Here is a 25,735-nt window from a genome sequence, read left to right on the forward strand (position 1 = left end):
TATTTATTTGAGCCTTAAAACATACAGCACACCAAAAACAAATAGCTTCTCATCAGCAAACAAAAGAAAATAGCTTCTTCTTCACCAGACAAAACAAAATAGCTTATTTTTAGCAGACAGAACAAAATAGCTTCTCTTTAGTATGCAGGAGACAGACAGTTCATCACACATGTACTTTGCACCACAGACCTTACAGCAGTAATCTCTTCAGCACTTTCAGTCCTGTCTCCTCACCAGCTCTCCTGCATGTGTGTACAGCCTGGGGTTTTAACACCTTGATTATGCAGCTGGGTCAGACTAATTAAGCAGCCCTTCTCAACTTAACCTCATCACTGCTGCACTGCAAGCCTAAAGATAGGTTTTCCAGGCATATGGCTGGTGACGTTCATTCACCCTGTCACAGTCCTCCCCTGTTAGTGTGTGGCTGGGGCCACGCACGGCTGAAGCCCGATTCTCCACACCTTCTCTAGAAAATAAGTCAGCATTCGCATTTTCTTTTCCAGGCCTGTGCTGAATCTCAAATGAGAAGTGTTGGAGGGCCATATACCACCTGGTCAATCTAGCATTGGAGTCCTTCATGCTATTTAACCACTTTAATGGAGCATGGTCTGTCACTAGAGTAAAATGGATTCATGCCAGGTAATGCCTCAAAGCCTCGATTGCCCACATTACTGCGAGGCACTCCTTCTCAATCACTGAGTAGTTTTTTTTTCCCTCGGGAACAATTTCCTACTCAGAAAAAGGATCGGATGTTCCACTCCCTCAAACTGTTGTGACAACACTGCCCCTAGCCCTATCTCTGATGCATCGGTTTGCACTACAAAAGGCCTGTTGAAGTCTGGGCTTCTAAGGATGGGTCCCTCTGATAGACACCTTTTTATGTCCTCGAAGGCTCTCTGACACTCCCTTGACCATACCACATGTGTAGGGGGCGGACTTTTTTGTGAGGTCCGTTAATGGGGCTGCAACTTCCGAGTAGTTGGGGATGAACCGCCGGTAGTACCCTGCTAAACCCAGCAGAGACCGTACCTGCGTTTTTGTTTGGGGGGTCGGAACTTCTTTCAGGGCAACTACCTTGTTGGCTAGTGGCCTTACTTTTCCACCTCCCACTGCATACCCTAAGTATTTGGTTTCCGCCTTACCTAAGGCACATTTCTTAGGGTTGGCTGTGAGCCCTGCCTCTTTTAGAGATTTGAGGACCGCTTTCAGCCTATTTAGATGAGCCCGCCAGTGTTTACTATAAATGACAATGCCATCTAGGTAGGCTGCGGCATAAGCCCTATGGGGTCTCAGCACCTTATCCATGAGTCTCTGAAATGTGGCTGGGGCTCCATGCAGTCCAAATGGCATTGTCACAAACTGGTATAAACCCATGGGAGTGGCAAAGGCTGTTTTGCACTTGGACTTTTCCTCTAAGGGTATTTGCCAGTATCCTTTTGTTAAGTCCAGCATGGATATATATTCCGCGTTACCAAGGGCGTCAATTAACTCGTCCACCCTTGGCATCGGATATGCGTCAAACTTGGATACCGCATTGACCTTATGGAGGTCCACACAAAATCGTACCTTCCCATCGGGTTTAGGAACCATAACTAGTGGACTACACCACTCACTGCATGATTCCTCAATCACTCCTAAGTGTAACATTTCTTGTACCACCTTCTCTACAGGGCCCTACGACTCTCAGGCAACCTATAAGGACGGGAACGTACTTTTACCCCAGGTGCTGTCTCGATCACATGTGAAATTAAATTAGTTTGCCCTGGCAAATCAGAAAAAACATCATGGAATTGTAATTATTTCTAACAAGTCCCCTTTTTGTTCAGAGGACAACTGTCTACCCATTGGGATTTTATCATCACCCACGATGTTCTCCCGTGGGGGCTGAGGACCCAAATCCATTTCCTCCTCCACCGGGTGAATGAATAGAGACCGCTGCATCTTCCAGGGTTTCAGCAAGTTCACATGGTAAATTTGTTTACCCTTCCTGGACCCTGGTTGAGCGATCTTGTAATCCACATCACCCGTGTGGTGGAGTACTTCGAATGGACCCTGCCATTTGGCTAGGAGTTTGCTCTCACAACTGGGTAACAATAACATCACCTGGTCTCCTGGGTGAAACACTCTCATGCGAGCATTCTGATTGTAATGTCTCTCCTGGCTGTCCTGGGCTGATCTAAGATTCTCCCTAGCAAAATGGCCAAACACATCAAGGCGCTTCCTAAGGTCTAGTACATATTGCAGGGTATTTTTAGAAGGGGACCGCTGTTCCTCCCAGGACTCCTTTAGGAGGTCTAGGATATCCCGGGGTTGGCGGCCATACAGCAGTTCAAATGGAGAGAATCCCGTGGAGGCCTGGGGAACTTCCCGCACTGCAAACAGCAGAAAAGGGAGAAGTTCATCCAAGGCTCTCTTCTCTGAATCTACAAATTTCCTCAGCATCCCTTTTAGAGTTCGGTTAAATCTTTCCACCAATCCGTCAGTCTGTGGATGGTAGACCGATGTCCAAACCGACTTGACCGCTAGTAATTTTAAGACATCCTGCATCAGTTTAGCCATAAAATTTGTACCTTGGTCTGTCAACATAACCTGGGGAAGTCCAACCCATGAGAACAGCTCCAACAACTTGTTGGCTACTTGCTTCACCGTTGCTGTTCTCAGGGGGAACGCCTCAGGATACCTTGTTGCATAGTAAACTATTACAAGAATAAACCTGTGTCCTTTCGCAGAAGTTTCTAGAGGTCCTACCTAGTCTACCCCAATCCTCTCAAAGGGAACTGACACCAAGGGTAGAGGAAACAAAGGGGATGGTTTTTGTCCCTTCGGACTAGTTAGCTGGCACTCCGGACATGCCGCACATAACTTAGCAATATCACTATGCATCCCTGGCCAATAGAATCGGGACGAAATACGGTCCAATGTTTTATCCCTGCCCAGGTGACCACCCCAAGGGACAGTATGGGCTAGAGTGAACACAGATTTAACAAACGCCTTGGGAACTGGTGACCTCCCCTGTTTGTGTCTGCCTATTCACCCTATACAGGATATCATTTGATAATTCAAAATGGGGGAATACTATCACCCCCTGTGCATTTAAAATCTGCTCATCAATTTTTACCACCTTGTCATACTGTCTAGCAAGGACTGGGTCTTCCCTTTGCCTCTGGCGAAAGTCAGGGAGGTATTGGTCTGGTAAATCTCCAGGGCCCATATCCCCCTCCCTCTGGCCATCCCCAGCAATCACTTGTAACCTCTGGCTACTAGAATGGTCACCTTGAGACCCAGATGTCTGCAACCAGTTCTGTTTGTCGGAGCGTCTTTGCTTCCGAGTCTTTGGAACCCGGTGTCGGCTGGGGAAAAGGTCTGCAGAGAAGGGGAACAGTTTGCCAGGGTTCTCTTGAGCCACCGAATAAGGCTCCTCGTGAGAGACTGGGGCCATTAGGTCCGAAAAGAAAGGCCAGTCCCGGCCAAGCACAATGGGGCAGAGAGCCAAGGAGCGACTCCTACTTCGAGGTAGGCCTCCTGACCCTTTACCTGTAGCCGGATTTTGGCCGTCGGATACCATCTTACATCGCCGTGTATACATTCTATGCTCCATGGAGAGTCAAAAGAACACACGTTAGGCGGTAACAGTCCCTGGAAGACCAGAGTTTTCCCAGAGCCCGAATCTACAAGGGCCTGGACGGTTTTTCCCCCAACCTGGGCTGGAAGTAGCCAAGACTTGTAGTTTTCTCCCGTGAAGGCCGAGGCGACGTTCCTGCCGAATGAACAATCCATCCGTGGACAGTCCACATGCCAGTGGCCTTGTTCTCCGCAGGCGGAACATGGAGAGGGTTCCCTCGTAGGAGGGGGCCGTGGATAGCGCTCTGCTGGACCGGATACTGGAGACCAGGCATCTGGTGGGTCCTGTGGGCAACGTCCTCAGAAGCTCCTCTCATTTTGCGATGAGCCGACATCAGGAAGTAGATGAGGGTCTTGGTGGGGACCAGCATTTGGACTCCGCCCTTGCTGGAACGACTGCTCCTTCCGTTTGACTTGGCGGTAGCGCGTGGACGGGCCGTAGGTTCCCCGTTGATCCGACCTCCCTCTTTGGGCATCCGCAAGTGCTGGTGGAGTCGGATCCGTTGGGTCCAGGACACTCCCCTGCTCCTCAGCTCCAAGGAAGTTCTCCACGAGACGGACTGCCAAAGCTAGGGTTTCAGCAGTGTGGCGTTTTACCCACGAGCGTGCGGAAGGGGATATTATCTGTAGGAATTGTTCCAAAACCACCTGCTCAAGAATTGCCTCCTTAGTGCACTCCTCGGGTTGTATCCAGCACGTACACAAGTCCAATAACCGCTGAGCGAGGATCCGGGGTCTCATCTTAGCGATGTAATTCATGTTCCGGAACTGCTGCCGGTAGGTCTCTGGGGTCAGACCTAAGCGATCCAGTATGGCGGCTTTTACTTGTCGGTAGTCCATTGCCTGATCTGCAGGGAGGCCCTCATATGAGCCCCATTTCCAAGTGACAAAGGCGCTTCAGCATTGCATCCATTAGACGTATATATTCATATATTCATAACACAGGACTGGATAAGGATATAGATAACTGCTTGAAGGTAGTAAAGTCCCCAGATGGGACAAAATACCCTGAAAGGCAAGGTGTAGGGCTAGAAAATCCCATCAAACCCTCATTGGGATGGTCCCTGGACTCACATTAAGCAATCATGAATAAGAAAGTACTCACTAAAATCTCTCAATCCTGATGTCCTAGTAGGCGTGCAGCCTGGAGTGAAGAGGTAAACATGAAGAACAAGATGATTTTGGTGCAGCAGCCAAAGGGTGGGTCCCAAACAAAGGTGTTAAAAATAATTGTTTATTGATCCATCTAAAAAAGTGGAGGCACTAACCCTCCTACGCGTTTCGTGTTCCAAAAACCACTTTATCAAGGTCCTAATATGGGCTTCTCCTATGAGGAACGGGGCCAAAGCAGTGGCCCAGTGATCTGCCGCCCAGCCCTGAGCATCGGCAACCCTTTCAAATGTCAGTAAAAAAGCTTCTGGATCCTCGTTCGGAGCCATTTTCCTCAGGATTACCGGGGGTTTGTTTGCAAGTTCTGGACTGGCAGACCCCTGGAATTGGGTCAGCAGCTTGGCCATCCGCTCCTCCTGTGCTGCCTGCTGCTGGGTTAGGAGCTGGGCTGCAGAGTAGGGATTTGTGTGTGGGGCCCAAGTTTTTAAAGGTTACTAAAATTGATCTGTGGTCTGACCAAGCAGTGGGGCATATCTTTGCCACAGCAAGACGGGTACAAAGTGAGGACTCAACCATGATGTAGTCTATTCTGGTGAATGTACCAGGGACATTAGAAAAAAAAGAATAACCCTTTAGCTCTGGATTGAGGATTCTCCAGGAGTCCAAGAGGGAAATGTCTTTAAATAGCTTCCTGAGATTTTTATTTGTTGAGGAGTGTGATATTAGGCCTGTTTTGTCTATTTTGGGGTTTGGAGTTATATTAAAGTCTCCTCCTAATATTAACGTACCTTTTTTTAATTTGTCAATTTTGCCCATTACCTCTTTGAAAAACAAAGATTGATCTGTATTAGGGACGTAAACATTGACTAGAGTGGCCTGTACAAGGTTGAGGAGGCCAATAACAATTAGAAAATAACCTTTCTATCTACTTTAATCATGTCAAGTGGGAAATTAAGGTTTTTTTATGGAGTAGTATTGCTACAACACTTTTTTTGTGGGCTTGGAATATTCACGGGAAATATTTACTAGCTAACAGTTTTTGATCCTTGGGTAGCAGGTAGGTCTCTTGTAGCCTGGCCACACAAACATCAAGTATCATCCTTCAGTTTTGGGGGGTATTTAAAACCCTGACATTTTGAGATATTATTTTCAGCCCCATTTAATAGGGTGGTTCAGAAATGTTGATGTATTATTTCATTTTCGAGTAAATGAACGATATTGCAAAGGATGACTGTGACAGGGTGAATGAACTTCACCAGCCATATGCTTGGAAAACCTATGTTTAGGCTTGCAGTGCAGCAGTGATGAGGTTAAGTTGAGAAGGGCTGCTTAATTAGTCTGACCCCAGCTGCATAATCAAGGTGTTAAAACCCCAGGCTGTACACACATGCAGGAGAGCTGGTGAGGAGACAGGACTGAAAGTGCTGAAGAGATTACTGCTGTACTACTCTGTGGGATGCCCATAAAGCGGTTATTAGGGTAAGCTAACTGCAATCGGAGCTGGGAAAATGAAGCAAAAGTTATAGGCTATAGATAGACTAACCCAAGAACTAGAAAAGACTGAGAGATCACATTAAACAAACCCCTCATATATACACTTTAAACATATGACCAAAATTAAAGAACAACTAAATTCCTTACTCTAATGGAATTCCTACTCTAAAATTTCCTTACTAAAAATATTATTAAAAAGGAAACAAGGCAGACCGGCTATTAGCAAATAAATTAAACCAGAAAAAGAAAAGGTCAAATATTCTCAATTCGTAATAATACTGGGCAAAAAAATTATGATCCAAACCAGAGATCGGAACTGATTTAAAAAAATACTATCAATAATGATATAATCTGTCAAAATGTCATAAAAAAGAACAACAAGATCGAGGTCTGCCCTCTTCTTTTCTACATAGGTGTGCCTTACAGAAAATATCTACGATAGATAAAAACAAACTCGAAACCCAATTACAGGACTAGAAGTTGAAGTTATCAAATCACTGAAAAATGAGAAAACGCCTGGGCCAGATGGCTTTTAAAATAAATATTATAAAAAAAAAATTGTGCAATACTGGTCCCTCACCTAACAAAATTATTTAATACATTTCTAAAAGGACTAAGCCCCTCAAAAGAAATGTCCCAAGTTACTATAGTAGTAATACCCAAATAAGGAAGATATCCTCTAATTTGTGGCAGTTACCGCCCCATCTCTCTGCTCAACTCGGAGATAAAAATATATGCCAAGGTCTTGGCCAACGTTAAAATCAATCATGCCTACAATAATTCATCCCAATCAAGTGGGCTTTATTACTGGTAGGCAAACCTCTAATAACACCAGGGGACTAGCTAATATTATGCATAGAGCTCAATCAAGAATGTCGCTGTTGGTGGTCCTAAACCTAGACGCAGAAAAGGCCTCTGATAGGCTGGATTGGGAATTTATGTTTAATACATTAGAGGCATTTGGATTTGGCTTATTCTTTATGAATGGGGTAAGCCCTGTATGAATCTCCGACAGCAACTACAACAATCAATGGGCAACTCTCAAATCAGTTCCCAATAACAAATGGGACCAGACAGGGTTGTCCCCTCTCACCCCTGCTATTTGCTCTTTCTATAGAGCCACTTAGTTGTTTCATAAGAAACTCTATAGATATATCCGGGTTCAAGGTAGCGAAAGAAGAATTTAAAAGAGCTTTATTCGCCAATGATATATGTGATGGTAGGGCTAGCTGGCATCACAAAACTGGGATGAAGCCCAGCTAGCTACCCCTAAATCTATGTAACTTGGCCATCTTTGTAAGGCTTATTTTGGCCAAATGTATTTAACAACTGGGGAAGAACAGGGAATGTGTAAATGTATTTCTATGTCTGTAACAATGTATTTCAAAGTCTGTATTTGTTATTTCCTGTAAATGCAATCCCATAGTTTAGTGAATCAACATTGTCCCCTGTTAATTCAATTCCCAAGTCTAGTTAAGCAAACAATATGAGATGAAGTGTTTGTGATCTATGTGTAAGCACTGTGATGTGATTTGGGAGTCAGCCCTGTAAAGTGTTAATTGGATTAAGTGAACAATCAGGGATGGGGGTGGGTTCTTAGCACGCCCTCTGGCTGTTGTGGTACTAGCTTAATTTGTGCTCTGATTGTCCAGTAGCCCCCTCCCATGCAATAGATAGCCATAGAGGGCTATATAAGGGGTGCTGCTGATCAGAGAATCAGTTCTACCTTCAGAGAGCATCTGAGAGCAAGAGAGGCTAACAGACTGAGAGACATTCTGGGAATGTGTGTGGAGATCTACCCTCAGAGGACTATCTGAGAGACAGAGAGCCTGAGAGACATTCTGTAAAGGAGCTTGATTTTTTACAGTGACCAGCTGGAGAGATATCTCAGAGGGGCTGCTGTGGGATCAGCCCTCTGAGATCCTGGACGAGAAGCAGACAGGACAAGCCTTCTTGAAGCAGGCCCCTGCACCTAGCGAGGCTAGAGTCTACTCCCCGGGCCCCCAGTTGGTATTGTATCATGTTTTGTACATTTTTGTTGGTCTGCTGGTGTGCCAGAATAAACCCCATTTTATTCAATAACTTTGTCTTGTCTGGTGCTAGTAATCCCTGTGGTTTCGGTTGAAAAGTACTGGTCTCCCGTGACAATATAATATTAACATTCTCTAAACGCTTGACGTCCCTTCCCAACCTCTTCAGTATATTGTCCAAATTTGGTAGTCACTCAGGATTTAAAATGAACAATTCAAAATCAGAGGCCTACAGTATTAATCTCCCCATCAATTGACAAAACTATTGCAGATTAATTTTGATTTTAAATGGGACCCAATATCATTAAAATATCTGGGCATCCAATCCCCAAAAGATATCAACTCATTATATAAAGCAAACTTTACCCCTCTTCTTAAAAAACTAGAGAGAGAAATAGCACACGTTATTTACAAGTTAGACATTTTGTCGAGGAAAATTTTTACCGGGATAACATCCTAGACCTCACATACTATGAGAAGATGTGTAGACAAGCTTTTGAAAAAAAAACTAAATGACATCATCTTTATATTATTATCTTACTACATTGGGTCGCCAAGAAAAATATAGATATATGTTGGCCTGGGAGACGGAATTTGGTGAGGAACTTGAATGGGAGGCTTTGGCAAGACATCTGGGAAGCAGAGGCTAAAGGCTTCCCTGTACTTTAATAAAAGAGAATTCCTATAAATTGCTCTATTCTAAATGTATTTGATCCAAATATTTCCCCATTATGTTGGAGAGGTGTGGACAGAGAGGATCCTTGTCCAATATCTAGCTGAACTGCCCTAAGATTCAGCCCCTATGGGAGATGTTTAAGTTTATTCTTGATACCACCGGGGTTAAGGTACTAATGTCCATGGTTCCTACTCGTAAACAAACCATTAGAAGGTATGAATAAAAATGACAACTAATAGTACATATCCTCAATGCTAACAGATGTTTAGTCGTTAGATGTTGAAAACAGACCAGCCCTCCCACATATAGAAAGGTCAGTGAAAAAATATCCCATGTTATGCTTATGGAAAATCTAATGAGCTATCTTGAAGACTATGACTAGATTCCAGAAAGTATGGGATACATATATGCAACCCTGCCTTTCACCATTATGACCAAGCATACAGTGATTCAACTGCGGCAAGGGATTCTGGGAAATGACATGCAAATGAGCACACTGTGTCACCTATTATCTGAAATCCATTTTTACATGGAACCCTTAAAAGCGAATGCTCACTGTTCACACAGGTTTTAAGCACAGCATGGGATTAGATGCAAAGCCAGTGAACACACTCACAGACAGCTGTTTTGACCTTTTGGGTCTCATCAGTGTGAGGCTGGTTGGACTGGCCCTGCAATTTTCAAGGCTGGGTAGGTTTACCATACTTTATATAAGTTATGGTGGGTGAAAAAGGCAACACAAAACCTCCATCGTGTAGCATATAGCAGTGGTTTCACTGGCTTTGCATCTAATCCTATGCTGTGCTTAAAAGCTGTGTGAACAGCGAGCATTCAAAGTCAACAACAAAAAAGTTGGCAAGATTTGGAGAACACAGCAAGCCCACATAGCCAATCCTTTTCTTTGTAAATAAAATGTTCATATTTAAAAAATATATATGTATTATTATATAAAACAAGATGTAACATTTCTATCAAAATAGCAGTAGGAGGATTGCTTTTTTGGTGGACACATTTGGTCAATGATGTGTAAACGCTGCTGTTGTTGTTGAATATTAGTATAAAGTACATCAAATGAATGATTGGTAAGAGACGATAAAATTGAGTTAAATTCTTTAACATTGGTAATGGAGAACCTGTTGGTAACAGAAAATGAAAATGACCTAATTCTGGACATAATGCAGCATCCAAGGAGCCAGGGGAAAAAAACATTATGCACCTTAAGCATGGTGTAAAAAAGGGCATTGCTGAACCCTTTACTCCCGGATATTATAATCCGTTATTAGTCAATCAATGTTACATAGTTACATAGTTACATAGTAGATGAGGTTGAAAAAAGATGTAGGTCCATCAAGTTCAACCTATGCTAAATTTAGACAACAGATACTTTATCCTATATCTATACTTATTTATTGATCCAGAGGAAGGCAAACAAAAAAACCCATTAAGGGGGAAAATTAATTCCTTCCTGACTCCAAGAATTGGCAATCGGATTAATCCCTGGATCAACATCCTTCCCATGTATACTTATTTGGTATATCCCTGTATACCTTTCCCATCTAAAAAGATGTCCAACCTTTTTTTTGAACAAATCTATTGTATCTGCCATCACAGTCTCCATGGGTAATGAATTCCACATTTTAACAGCCCTTACTGTAAAGAACCCTTTCCTTAGTTGCTGGTGAAATTTCCTTTCCTCCAACCTTAAGGGATGGCCCGAGTCCTTTGTACTGCCCGTGGGATGAATAGTTCTTTTGAAAGCTCCTTGTATTGTCCCTGAATATATTTGTATATAGTTATCATATCCCCTCTTAGACGCCTCTTTTCTAATGTAGATAAATCTAATTTAGCTAGCCTCTCCTCATAAGTTAGATTGTCCATCACCTTTATGAATTTGGTGGCTCTTCTCTGCACTCTCTCTAGTTCCATAATGTCTTTTCTTAGGATTGGTGCCCAAAATTGTACTCCATATTCAAGGTGTGGTCTTACTAATGCTTTGTAAAGGGGCATAATTATGTATACTTCCTTCCATTACCCGTTTGATGCAAGATAAGATCTTGTTTGCCTTTGCAGCTAATGCATGACATTGTGCACTATTGCTAAGCCTGCTGTCTACAAGCACTCCTAAATCCTTCTCCATCAAGGATTCCCCCAATATATCTCATTTAATTTGTAAGTCGCCTTTTTATTCTTGCATCCCAAGTGCATAACCTTACATTTATCTGTACTAAACCGCATCTGCCATTTACCTGCCCACGTTTCCAGTCTCTCCAAGTCCTTCTGAAGAGAAATTACATCCTGCTCTGATTCTATTAACTTATACAATTTAGTATCATCAGTAAAGATGGAGACTTTGCTCTCGATCCCAACCTCAAGGTCATTAATAAACAAGTTAAAAAGCAGGGTCCCAGTACCGATCCCTGTGGTACTCCACTCACGACTTTAGCCCAACCTGAAAAAGTTCCATTTATGACAACCTTCTGTTGTCTGTCCTTTAACCAGTTTTCAATCCAGGTGCATATATTATTAATGAGTCCAATTTTCTTTATTTTGTACACCAACCTCTTGTGTGAAACCGTATCAAAAGCCTTTGCAAAATCAAAAGCCTTTGCAAAACCACATCAACTGCATTACCCTGGTCGCAATTCCTACTTACCTCCTCAAAAAAACAAATAAGGTTAGTTTGGCAAGATCTATCCTTCATAAATCCATGCTGACTATTACTAATAATTTTGTTTTCCATTAGGTATTCCTGAATATTATCCCGTATTAAACCTTCAAGTAGTTTCCCTACTATTGAAGTCAGGTCTGTAATTTCCCAGTTGTGATCTAGCTCCCTTTTTAAATATAGGCACCACATCTGCTTTACGCCAATCTTGTGGTACTGAGCCTGTGGAAATGGAGTCCTTGAATATTAAATATAATGGTTTGGCTATTACTGAACTTAACTCCTTGAGAACTCTTGGATGTATGCCATCGGGGCCAGGTGCCTTATTTACTTTAATTTTTTCAAGTCGCTTATGAACTTCTTCCTCAGTTAACCAATTGTTCATTAATATTGAGGTTGTGGCTTCCTCCTGCGGCACAACTATTGAACTTGATTCTTCCCTGGTAAACACAGAGGCAAAGAATTTGTTTAATACCTCAGCTTTTTCCTTATCTCCAATAATCTGCCTACCCATCTCACACTGAAAGGGTCCTATATTTTCTTTTCTCATTTTTTTGTTATTAAGGTACTTAAAGAACTTTTCAGGGTTGAATGTTGGAGTTCAACAATTTGTTAAAAAATAATTTGAAGCAAACAACTACACTTGCCTAGACAAGTAAAAGAACCCCTATAGAACAAGCACTCATAAAGTGGTGTATGCAATGTACTAAGATAAAATTTAACCTTTATTGGTATATAATGTATGGGTATAAAAAATGAAAAGGCTTAACACACAACAATATTAATAAAATGAGTATTAAACAAGCTACCTCCCAGTCAGAGAATAAACTGGTGGGGGTGGTAGACGGAATGACTAAAGAAAACTGGCACCTAAAGAAAATATATTCAAATCATAATGTAAACGGTGCCTCAGTGTGGTAAGTATATGTGGAAAGGTGTGGTATCTGTCTGTAATATGTCAGACAGTCACACATCTTTCAAACCACTCCTGATAAAGTTGTCACTCATAAAAGAGTACAGAGATAGGCTGTAGTTGAAAGCAGCGAAGGGTGTATAAATAAAATACACCCTGCTGATGAATAATAAATTGTGCACCAAACTGATGTACTGCATACAGCCTAGTAAGGTAGATACTTGAGGCAAATAGTTGCCAGATACAAGGTCTGAATACTCTCAATATATGAAGTAACAAAGCAAAAAATGAAATAGTCCTTCAAGGCAACGCAAGATAAAAGTAAATAGTTACCAAAAAGTAGGCTACAGTGTAGCTAGGATAGTGAGACTGCTAAGTGGAAACCTTGGATACATTGTATAAATACATTTCATACAAGGTCTCCATTTAGGCAGACTGACAATGGTATATGTACATGTCAGAATACCAAAGCCTAATTTGAGAGCAGGTAAAAGGTAAAGATAAGCAATAAACTGCTGCTCGGCTCCTCTATGAGGGCAGCGGTGGCATGATAGGGAAGATATCTGATCCGTTAATGTAACAGGTTGTAATATAAAAACCTCACGAATAGTGTACAGATACCAGGTTCAGGTCAGTGGGTATAAATGACCTGTGTAAGCAGTCTGGAGTCAGTGATTGTGCCCTGCAGCTACTCAGTGATATTACTGTCAAAATAAAATGATACCTAGGTAGCTGCTATATAGGGTAAACCAATTACGACTCCGATGGTAAAACGACTGCAAAGCTCCACCCGGCGTGGTGTTTTCATGAACACCACAGAACATTAAACTGCTGGGTGGGTTGAGCTAAATCCCTATCTTGTAGAGCGGCAGACCTCCTCACTGAAAACACAGAGGGAGGCTGCCTGGAGATTAAGCTAGACGCCGCCGCGCCGTCACATGGGATGACGTCACAGAGGAGCGCCCACCGACGATCGTTTCGCGTCACACTGACGCTTTCTCAAGGACCTTAACCAAATTAACCAGAAAAATGTCGATTGACCAGATACTCAATCCTATTTATTATTCTTTTCTCAAAAGTTACAATAACTACCGGTATATAAGCCCTGCAAATACAGGTGGTATTTTTATTTACTGTACACTGTACGGTGGAGGTTTTTTCACTTTTTTACCCACTCTAACTTTTTAATGGCTGGTTAAAACCACGTACCAGCTTCACATGGCATAGCCAGCAACCAACCTTGCACCGATAAGATCTAAAAGGTCGAAACAACTGTCTTTGAGTAGGTTTACTAACTAGGTACTTCTTTAATAAGGCGTGCTGTGTTACACGGCAGGCATAAAATTATGGGGTTCCATGTTAAAATGGATACGAAGTAAAGAGTGATGCATTATGCTCATTTTCATGTTATTTCCCAGAATCCCTGGCTGCAGTGGAAGCACTGTTGCTAAGTGATAATGGGGAAAGATCTGTCTGAGACATGTGAATGGTATTTTAATTTACTACATAAGCCCTCAAATTTGTTAATGGAACAAAAGTACTGTAGATTTAACTGAAACATTTGTATCAATTCTATCAGATGGAACGTTATCCAACATTGTTTCAGGAGTCATGATATCAGTGCCTCTCCTTTTAATATGTGTGACTAATGCAATAATTAAATGATGCCGTCAGGAATGTCAATATTAGTTAAGAAAAACACTCTTGTATCCACTTATCTGACTTAAGGACCAATTGCTGTTGGGAAGGTTAACTTCTTTAAACTTCTACTGTAGATGCTTACGACTGTTTTTGAATGTAGTTATTAGACATACAATTGAGTTGAAATTAGCTTTTGATACATAGCAGCAGAGTCCAATCAATGCATCTACCATATTTTGTGAATATCTCCAAAATAAATTAAAGAAATCCCTCAGAAACCAAGTAGTTGTTCATGTTTTTGTTATATACTGCACATTTAGAAATGTGCAAATGTCACCCTTTTTGCTTCAATCCAACATTTCAACAAGTGTGCTAAAAACTAAACGTCAACACAACACAACTTCCATCCTGTATATGGACCATAAAAGGCCATGTTTAATAATTTATGTTTCTCTCTAAACACCTTCCATACCAGATACAATCCACTCACCTGAATCGGACATGAAGGACCATATTTAATAAGCTGTGCTGGAAGGTGTTTTGTGGAGTAGCACTGCCTAATAAATATGCCCTTTTATGATAGACGGAAAAGTGTTGATGTGTTTTTGTGTCTGGGACTACACATCTATTAAGCACTGTATGGAGGATTTTATTACACCTGACAATTGTGCATGAATTTTGTGATTCTGATTAACAAAAGAACCATGCATACTGTAGATACCTCAAACCATCTAAACTCTATAACATGGTTACAACAGACTGTCTGGCAACCCATGGGTCAGATCCAGCCACCAAGGAGCAATAATCCATCATGGAACTTCCAGTCAGTTAATATCTCTACTTTTGAATGTGTCATACCCCAAAGTCTTATCTGACTTAAACCTGTCTCTCTATTTTGGCTGCAGTAATTGACCAAATGGTGTCAAATTGGTATACAGTCCTTCAAGAGAGCTCTGAAGACTCCAGTGCTCTTATTAGGAAGGGGTATACACACACATCCTTTCTTTCAGTCTGCCCAGCCCATTTGTTTTAAAACAATAGATTATACATTTTACTGTGATAGCAATCTGAAAAATTATAAAATAGAAAAAAATCAAGGTAATATACACTAGAAATCTTCATCCAGTCCTTTGCTATGCTCAAAAAGAAATTATTATTGAACATAAACATAAATGTTGAACAAATATTTTCTACTAATCTGCTTCAACCAGTTATGTAAAATCTTCTGTGTAGGTCACAATGTTCATTTACAGCAAAGCATTTTCTTTCATATTTACACTGCGACTGTAAAATAAAAGATCTTACCATATTTATCTCCATCTTCACCTTTTGCACTTATACGTCTTCCAAGGACCTGGATGTGTTTTCCGCTTGTTCTACTATAAAGCTGATAGAGTCGAAGCTGCTTTCTGCTCACATCATCTCTCCCTCTTGTTTGATTTTCCACATGTATCCGAAAGTCCACATTTTCCTCAGCAGCAAACATCTGTTGAATAAGAAATCCCTCATAAGTAGTCTATTACAGTGAACAAGGTCTGGACAGTTTTATTAATAGTCTAAAGCAAGCCTAGCAGCTAATGGTAAGTCTGTGTAAATATTATATATATATATATATATATATATATATATATATATATATATATATATATATATATATATATATATATATATATATAGCACTCCAGAATTGAACAAACAAGTGTATTGAAAAAATAAACAAAATCAACGTTTCGGTCCACGAATGGGACCTTTGTCAAGGTGGTGTGACCAAAGGTCCCATTCGTGGACCAAAACGTTGGTTTTGTGTTTATTTTTTCAATACACTTGTTTGTTCAATTCTGGAGTGCTGCCTGCTGATTTCGTTTCCAAACGGTATCGTATTGCTTATTCTTCATTATAGGATCTGCACCCACACCAGTGACTATTATTACAGAGTGCTTTTTGTTCTTTTGAAGTGAAACTTCCTTAGTGGCACCTCATTCGTGATGGGGCAAAAAAGAATTGTGGAGACAGAAATGAAACGGATGTGACGTCAGTGCTGGCAGTTGAGGCCGGGCTGTGTTCTGGCTCAGCCCGACCCCAACACTGACATCACACCCGCTCCACAAATCAGATGCGGCGGCGGCGGCGATAGCCGCCGGCGCCGCTCCTAATCACCCCCCACACCCCACCCAGCCCCACACCCCCCACACACCATGACATATGCGCCGCCGCTCCTAACGGCCGCTGACATGCTGCGCAGCCTCTCTCCTCCCTACCTCCGCTTTCCTGCGTCCCGCTGACTCAGCGCCGCCTGGGTCGAGGAGAGGAGCCCAGGGATCATGGAGGGTATCCGCCGCCGCAGCTCATAACGAGCTCTGGTCCCCCCACCCGCTGACATGCGGCGGCGGCAGCCCTCAAAATTTAATTGCCGCCACTCCTGCTGACCTCCCTCGGCCGAGGCATGGAACGGGGGGGGGGGGGGGGGTAGGTAGAGTGAGCTGCGTTCCCCACAGCACCAAGCCAGCTCCCGCTGACGATGACACGCTGCCCCCCTTCCCCGCCGACACTGCCTCTGCCCACGCAGCACTTCCGGAGGGGGGGGGCCTTTATTAGGTATCTGCCCGGTGCCCGGTGCGGCCGCGTCTCGCCGGGGGGTGGGGGGGGGGGGGCGAGGAGAGACTCAGGCAGAGCCGCCGCGGGTCCGCAGCTCTGCCTGTCTGTGAGGGGAGTAGGAGTCTCAGGCAGAGCCGCCGCGGGTCCGCAGCTCTGCCTGTCTGTGAGGGGGGGGGGGGGAGGAGAGTCTCAGGCAGAGCCGCCGCGGGTCCGCAGCTCTGCCTGTCTGTGAGGGGGGAGGGGGGGAGGGAGGAGAGTCTCAGGCAGAGCCGCCGCGGGTCCGCAGCTCTGCCTGTCTGTGAGGGGGGGGGGGGGAGGGAGGAGAGTCTCAGGCAGAGCCGCCGCGGGTCCGCAGCTCTGCCTGTCTGTGAGGGGGGAGGGGGGGAGGGAGGAGAGTCTCAGGCAGAGCCGCCGCGGGTCCGCAGCTCTGCCTGTCTGTGAGGGGGGGGGGGGGAGGGAGGAGAGTCTCAGGCAGAGCCGCCGCGAGTCCGCAGCTCTGCCTGTCTGTGAGGGGGGGGGGGGAGGAGTCAGGAGAGAGGGGGCAGGACACAGAAAGAGAGACACACATACAGTGACAGACACACACACATACATATATACACACACAGACACACACACTGACTGACACACATACACACACACACACTGATTGACACACATACACACACACTGACTGACACACATGCACACACACTGACACATACACACACACTGACTGACACACATGCACACACACTGACACATACACACACACTGACTGACATACACACACACTGACTGACATACACACACTGACTGTGAATAGGTTAGGGGGATGTGTGAGGTGCAGGGGGGCTGCGCATACGTCACACGGTCACACGCACGCACACGGTCACACACACACGCACATGGTCACGCACACACACACAGTCACACGCACACACACACAGTCACACGCACAGTCAGTCGCGCGCACAGTCAGTCGCGTGCACACGCACTGTCACGTGCACTGTCACGCGTACACGCACTGTCACGCGCACAGTCACACACAGTCACACAGTAACACGCACAGTCACACGCACAGTCGCACAGTCACACGCACAGTCGCACAGTCACACGCACAGTCGCACAGTCACACGCACAGTCACACAGTCACACGCACACACACAGTCACACGCACACACACACAGTCACGCACACACACACAGTCACGCACACACGAGGAATTCACGCTTAGTGCAAATACAAGGGATGTGTACGCATGTTCTAAGTCAAATTTATTTGCGTTTTGTCAATGAAATTTTTTTTTGATTTTTAATTAAAACATCACCAATACAAATACAATTTCTGTGACAAAAGTCAAAGAAGTTTCACTTACTATGCGCGTGCACAGCACACACAGCTTTTTTTTCTATGTTATATACATATATATATATTAATATATATATATATATATATATATATATATATATATATATATATATATATATATATATATATATAATAATCAAAAAATAAATAGATGATACCGTTCTGTGGCTAACGAAATGCTTTTATTTGTGCGAGCTTTCGAGATACACTGATCTCTTCTTCCGGCGATGTTACAATGAATGAAACAAGCTAAAGGTATACTTAAAAACAGTGTCTCTTGGAATGTTATCTGTGCTAGTCCTTCCCCCGGTGTGGATGTGTTTTATGGCTAGAGGTGTGAAAAGGTTCCTGAAAGCAAGTGATGTAAGAGTGTGTGTGTGTATCTGTGTGAATATAAATGAATGGAGAGCCCACAGTATATACAGTGCTTTACAAAAGGTGTGTGTGGAGTGGGAGTGGATATAAATGGTGTGGGTAGGTGTGGAAATGTGAGAGATTGTAGCACAACTAAAAGTGTGTGTGGATACTATGTTGTCCCTATTGGTGTATAGGGATGGAAAAACAAGGAGTATTAGTATGTGTAAGAGACAGCTGTGTGTGCATACATATAGCACAGTATGTACAGACATGGCCTTTAGCGCTCATGGGAAGAGAGTCCACTTGTGTCAGTAATGACTCATAAAATTTCGATTTCTTTTGACACCTCTAGCCATAAAACACATCCACACCGGGGGAAGGACTAGCACAGGTAACATTCCAAGAGACACTGTTTTTAAGTATACCTTTTGCTTGCTTCATTCATTGTAACATCGCCGGAAGAAGAAATCAGTGTATCTCGAAAGCTCGCACAAATAAAAGCATTTCGTTAGCAACAGAACGGTATCATCTATCTATTTTTTGATTATTGAAGCTCGGCTAACACGGTAATGATACCTCTACATATATATATTATATATATATATATATATATATATATATATATATATATATATATATATATATATATATATATATATATATATATATATATATATATATATATAAATTAAACCCAGTTGGGAATGTGCAATATCACAGATTTCCACCAGCTACACCCAAGCAAAAATTGTTCCAATTGTTGATTGTAAAATAATGTCCTTGATAAACCCACATCATGTAAATCTTGAATGCATCTTTCACCACATTGCATGCAAACAAACAAAAAAAGAGTATAAAGAGTTTTTTATTTACTGGCTAACTGATTTAGGAAATGCTACAGCATACAGTATGCATCGCCTAGAGCATACACATGGCATCATTTAGAGATCAATACAGTTGATAATACAGTTGATTATAGGATCATTAACAATATGACTAGTCCTGGGAAACTCAAGCACAGTATTGTTGCAAGAGTAAACAAAACCTCAAAAAAAAAATCTCTAGTCTCAGTCTAGTGCATCTCAGTTTTGCATAGGGGAATGTCCTGACAAGCAGCCTCATATTGTAATCTTTCCGTTAACCTTTTTCCAGGTCTTCAGGTTTTTGCTCCAGCTATTAAATGCCCTTCCCTAGACTGATCCACCTGGTATCCAAAAAGAAACCCCACAAAACAAAAGTATTTAATGAGTTGGTTTTGAAGTGAAACAAAACAAATATATTTGTCCAAAATTCCATCAGAATGTAGATATTCATCATAACCAAGAGGTTACCAGAATCCATGTAATTCTGATCTGTATTATGACTTCTAGGATACAACAGAACAGTGAGAGTTTTTTTGGAGAAAGTTCAAAATTTTAATACAATAATTTCTGCTAACATTTAGTTTCTCTGATTCTCTGCACCTAGTGTGCCAGCCAGTGTGCAGCCTAAGGCCAGGTCCCCGCTGCCTGCTGCAGCGCCCGCTATGGTGGGCGCTGCAGGGACAAGCACCGCCCCTCAATGGGGCCGGCCCGCTTGCAGCCTTGCCCACTGCGTTGTGCGAACAGATTTTCCTGAAGACAGGAAATCTGTGCTCACAACTCGCGATGGAGCGCTGACCACGCCCCATGGTGGATCAGCCAATGAGGGCAAACCTTCCAGGTGATGTTGTGGCCACTCCCCCCGCCTCACCCCCATCACACACCCCCGTCGTTCCCCCTGCAGCTCACTGCAGACTGGGGATCTTGGCTGCACTCGCGCCAGCCTGGCAGGCGCGCGTGCAGTGACGACACCGGGGTCTCAGCCCAAGCCACTGCGGTCAGCAGCCACTTTAATTCCATTACTAGAGTTGCCACATTGGAACCAGTACAAGTTCCACAGCAATAACTGCGGCAGCAGCAGTATCACCCAGCCAGGCAAATCAAGAACATTGTGCAAAGCATAAAAGCCACACTGAGAGTAGATCAAGATCACTCAGTATCCATTTTTCTCTATTTTATCTCTCTTCCCCTCTTTCCCGCTCCCTCTCCCCCTTCCCCCCTCTCCCTTTCTCTCTTCCCCTCTCCCTCTCCACTGTCTATATCTCTCTCCCTGTCCCATATATATATATATATATATATATATATATATATATATATATATTATGTGACAAACGGCTTACTCCGGGGCTCCGCCGTCTGTCCGGGACTGTTAGAACACGGTCTTTTAGGGTAGGTTAAATGATGAGACGTCACGTACTGTTCCTTTAAACAGGCTATGCCTGGTTTATTCAGTCCCAGGCACTGAGACTGCCACAGTTTAAACAGAAAACAAAGCCAAACAAAAAGCTGCTCGTCTGAGCGATAACTTAAACTTAGATGTCCCTGACTCAGAGTTGGAAGTGGCTTGTCCACTTCCACCAACAAAATAAGTACCTTTGCAGTCTTTAGACAAACTAACAGAATGAATGAAGCGATTTGGGAAAGAGGCTTTCTCACCCCTCTGCAGTTCAGCAGCCTTCCAGGCTCTTGGGCGGGGCCCAGAGGAAACAGGAAACAGGTCTTATATACCTGAACTCTAATCAGCATGACAGGTGACAGAAAACAGGCAGCAGACAAACTGTGGAATGGAGTGCCTGTACCACGAGGCTGCCCTGTTCAGCTTAGACAGGACAGAAACTGTTCAGTATCCTGGGAGCCCTGTATATGGAGTTTATTACCAACCCCTGGTTTCTGTCACATATCCTCCCCCCCAGCTCAGACCTCGAGGGGTGAGCGACCATGGATATTAGGGAGTGCATCCTTGACAACCCGTCGGCATTGCCATGTTTGTGCCCCGACCTCTGTTCCACAGAAAATTTAAAGGGCTGTAGGCTTAGGAACCACCTGGTCACCCTAGCGTTCTTCTCCCTATTTTGACACATCCAGGTAAGGGGTGCATGATCTGTGACCAATCGGAACTTTCTCCCCAACAGATAATACTTGAGTGTCTCTACAGCCCACTTTATTGCGAGACACTCTTTCTCGACTATGGAGTAATTTTTCTCCTGGGGATTTAGTTTCCTACTTAAATAAAGGATGGGGTGCTCCTCCCCTTGAGACTCCTGGGAGAGTACCGCCCCCAGCCCTACCTCAGATGCGTCGGTTTGGACTACGAACTCTTTGGAGAAGTCAGGTGTGACCAACACTGGTTGGGCACAGAGAGCTTCTTTCAGGCTTCTAAAGGCCTGTTCGGCTTCGGGGGACCACTTTACCATTAGCGGTCCTCTTGCTTTTGTGAGGTCGGTTAGTGGGGTTGCCTTAGTTGCAAAATTGGGAATAAACCTCCTATAGTAGCCAATTAACCCCAAAAAGGTCCTTACTTGTTTTTTTGTGACTGGCCTTGGCCAATTTTGTATCGCCTCTACTTTGAGTGTTTGTGGTTTGAGTAACCCTCTACCAATAGAATACCCCAGATACTTGGCCTCCTCCAGACCAATAGTGCATTTAGCGGGGTTAGCAGTTAGTCCAGCAGACCGAACTGCGTCGAGCACAGCTTGGACCTTTGGAAGGTGGGACTGCCAATCTTCACTATGGATTACCACATCATCCAGGTAGGCGGCAGCGTACCGAACATGTGGTTTTAAAATTTTATCCATCATTCTTTGGAATGTGGCGGGAGCTCCATGTAAGCCAAAAGGCAGCACCTTATATTGAAAGAGGCCGTCTGGGGTTGAGAAGGCTGTTTTTTCTTTTGCCCTTTCTGTGAGGGGAACCTGCCAGTACCCTTTTGTTAGGTCTAGGGTTGTGAGATATCGGGCTTTGCCCAGTCTCTCTACAAGTTCATCCACCCTGGGCATAGGATAAGTATCAAATTTTGACACCGCGTTTAGTTTCCGGTAGTCATTACAAAACCTTGTTGTACCGTCTGGCTTTGGGACTAAAACTATAGGGCTGTTCCACCCACTTTGGGATTCCTCAATTACGCCTAGTTTTAGCATTTTTTTAACCTCTAAACTTATAGCCTCTCTCTTGGCCTCTGGGATTCGGTACGGTTTAAGGTTAACTCGGACCCCCGGTTCAGAGACTATGTCATGTTTAATTACGTTAGTTTTACCTGGCTGTGTAGAGAAGATTTCTTTGTTCCTTCTCACTAAACTCTGGACCTCTCGTTTCTGATGCACGGACAGTGTTTCAGCTATGCTAACCTCTGGGTCAGTTTCTTGATTCTCTGACGGACCTGGGGGTACTAGGGTTAACAAGACCTCTCTATCTTTCCAGGGCTTGAGTAGGTTTATATGGTAAATTTGCTCAGGTTTCCTCCTACCTGGCTGCCTTACCCTATAATTTACTTCTCCCACTCTTTCCAAGACCTCATATGGCCCATGCCATTTAGCAAGGAATTTACTCTCCACGGTGGGAACCAGAACTAGTACCCTATCACCTGGAAAAAAAATTCTGACCCTAGCACCCTTATTATACGTATTCCTTTGTGCTTCTTGAGCTTTCTCCATGTGTTCCCTCACTATGGGTAGGACTGCAGCAATGCGGTCCTGCATTTGGGCAACATGCTCTATTACACTTCTGTAAGGGGTAACCTCGTGTTCCCAAGTTTCTTTGGCTATATCCAGTAAGCCCCTTGGATGTCGGCCATACAATAGTTCAAACGGGGAGAAGCCTGTGGATGACTGGGGAACTTCCCTAATGGCAAATAACAGGTATGGTAACAAACAGTCCCAGTTTTTCCCATCCTTATCGACCGCCCGGCGTAACATGCTCTTTAAGGTTTTATTGAACCTTTCCACTAAACCATCTGTTTGTGGATGATAGACTGAGGTTCTGAGATGCTTGATTTTTAGGAGTTTACATAGCTCTTTTGTTACTTGGGACATAAATGGTGTTCCCTGGTCAGATAAGATCTCTTTAGGAATTCCGACCCGGGAAAACAGAAGTACTAACTCTTTTGCTATGTTTTTAGCAGAGGTGCTACGTAGGGGAACTGCCTCCGGATATCGGGTAGCATAATCTAATATTACCAATATATGCTGATGTCCCCTAGCAGACTTTATTAGGGGTCCTACTAGATCCATAGCAATCCGGTCAAATGGTACCTCTATTATGGGAAGGGGTACCAATGGGCTGCGGTATGCTTTGAACGGGGCGGTGATCTGACATTCTGGGCATGAGGAACAATAATTCGTAATTTCTGCCAGAACCCCAGGCCAATAAAAGCTTCGGAGAACCTTTTCTTTTGTCTTTTCCACCCCTAGGTGTCCCCCCAATGGATGACTATGTGCGAGGTGTAATACTACGTTACGGAATGTCCGTGGTACCAACAATTGTTTAGTTGTAACTGATTTTCTTTTATCAACCCGATATACTAGGTCGTTCTCTACCTCGAAGTAGGGGTAAGCAAGTGACCTATCTGGTTGGCCATGAGTACTATTCTGGTCCCGTATATTTCCCCTTGCTACCGCTAATGTGGGGTCCTCCCACTGGGCCTTCTTAAAACTCCCAGGACTGACCTCTAGGTCAGCGAGGGTCTTATCCTGTACTGGGGTGGTAAGTGCCTGATCAACATCTTGATTTGGGGTATTCCCTACCAAAGTAGTGATGGGGAAGGGAATTTCACAGCACTCCTCCTTTTCCCCTTTCTTATTTGGGCCCTCGTCAACCTCCATTTCTGAAAAAGGGAAAGGATTTGTTTCTTCTAACACTTCGTTATGGTCTGCTATTGAACTCTGGGCGCTATTCTGAGCTGGGGACCACATTTTTAGAAAATGGGGAAAGTCGGTCCCTATTAACACATCATGTGCCAGTTTGGGTACAACACCCACCTTGAAATCTAAAGAACCAAATTCTGTTTCAAAAAAAACATCAACAGTGGAATATTCATGATTATCCCCATGTATACAACAAATTGCCACTCTTTGTGAACTGTTTACCTGTTTCTTCTTAATGGGCAATAGGTATTCGGACACTAGTGTGACCATACTCCCAGAGTCAAGAAGTGCCCGAACCCTCTTACCATTAACCTTTACAAATGCCCACAGATGGTTATTCAAGGGGTCCTCTGGGCTAGGGCCCATACATTGGGACAACAGCGAATAAGGTTCCACGCTGTTGCATTGCATGGGCTCATCATTTAGTGGGCAGATTTTTGCTGTGTGGCCCCTCTCATGACAATTTACACATTTAGGTACATAGTCTGTGTCCCACTTAGAGCCTTTTCCCGGCTCCCCATGTTGGCTATTGCCCTTAGTGTGCGAACCACTGTTGCTGGTGCTGCGTGAAGGTGGTCGCCGCTCTTCAGCTCCCCTTAACCCCGGTACCCTTTTACCGTCTCTGGAAGAGTCCTGGAACATCGGGTAGTGGGGTTGCTCCACGACTGTGGGTTGCGGGTGCTCTCCTGCTGCATTGTACCTTTCTACGAGGGCCACAAGCTCATCCGCATTGTGGGGGTCACTCCGACTGACCCAATGGCGTAAGGCAGAGGGAAGTTTCCTCAAGAACTGGTCCATGACCAACCGTTCCACGATGTGGCTTGCTGAGTTGATCTCGGGTTGTAGCCACTTCCGGGCGAGGTGGATGAGGTCATACATCTGGCTTCGGGTGGCTTTATCCATCGTGAAGGACCATGCGTGAAACCTTTGGGCGCGAACAGCCGTGGTTACGCCGAGGCGGGCGAGGATCTCGAACTTCAATTTTGCATAGACGTTAGCTTCGGCTGGCTCTAGATCAAAGTAAGCCTTCTGGGGTTCGCCGCTTAGGAAGGGTGCGATTAGACCAGCCCACTCAGCTTCTGGCCATCCCTCTCTCTGTGCCGTGCGTTCAAACGTGAGAAGATAGGCTTCCACATCATCCGAGGGTCCCATCTTCTGAAGGTAGTGGCTTGCCCTGGTCATTTTCGGAACTGGGGCTGCCGCTGCCAGTGGAAGGTTACTGATAGTCTCCCTCAGGATCTCGAGTTCCTGCTGTAAGCCCTGAGCGAACCGCTGTTGCTCCTCTTTCAGCAAGCGGTTTGTCTCTTGCTGGTTTGCATTCGCCTGTTGCAGGGCTTCATTCGCGTCTCTCTGGACAGCGACATTGCGTACCAGCGCACTCACCACGTCTTCCATCTTGTTTGGAGAGAGAGAAAAAAAACCTTTTTTTTTTTTTTTTTTCTTTAAAGTTCTTTAACCCCCAGACCTTTTAGTGTTCTGCCCGCATTCTCCACCATATGTGACAAACGGCTTACTCCGGGGCTCCGCCGTCTGTCCGGGACTGTTAGAACACGGTCTTTTAGGG

The 25,735-nt window shown here is 44.1% G+C and overlaps 1 protein-coding gene across 2 annotated transcripts in view; it reads right to left on the reverse strand.

The window, feature by feature from the left end:
- Positions 1-25,735, reverse strand: part of FGF18 (fibroblast growth factor 18) — a 323,948-nt gene that overhangs the window by 193,500 nt on the left and 104,713 nt on the right. For both annotated transcript variants that reach the window (XM_075601657.1, XM_075601656.1), the window contains one exon: positions 15,456-15,636. In XM_075601657.1, the coding sequence (XP_075457772.1) occupies positions 15,456-15,636 (181 nt within the window). The remainder of the gene's footprint in view (positions 1-15,455; positions 15,637-25,735) is intronic.

Source organism: Ascaphus truei, chromosome 5, assembly GCF_040206685.1.
Source record: "Ascaphus truei isolate aAscTru1 chromosome 5, aAscTru1.hap1, whole genome shotgun sequence".
Lineage (NCBI taxonomy): Eukaryota > Metazoa > Chordata > Amphibia > Anura > Ascaphidae > Ascaphus > Ascaphus truei.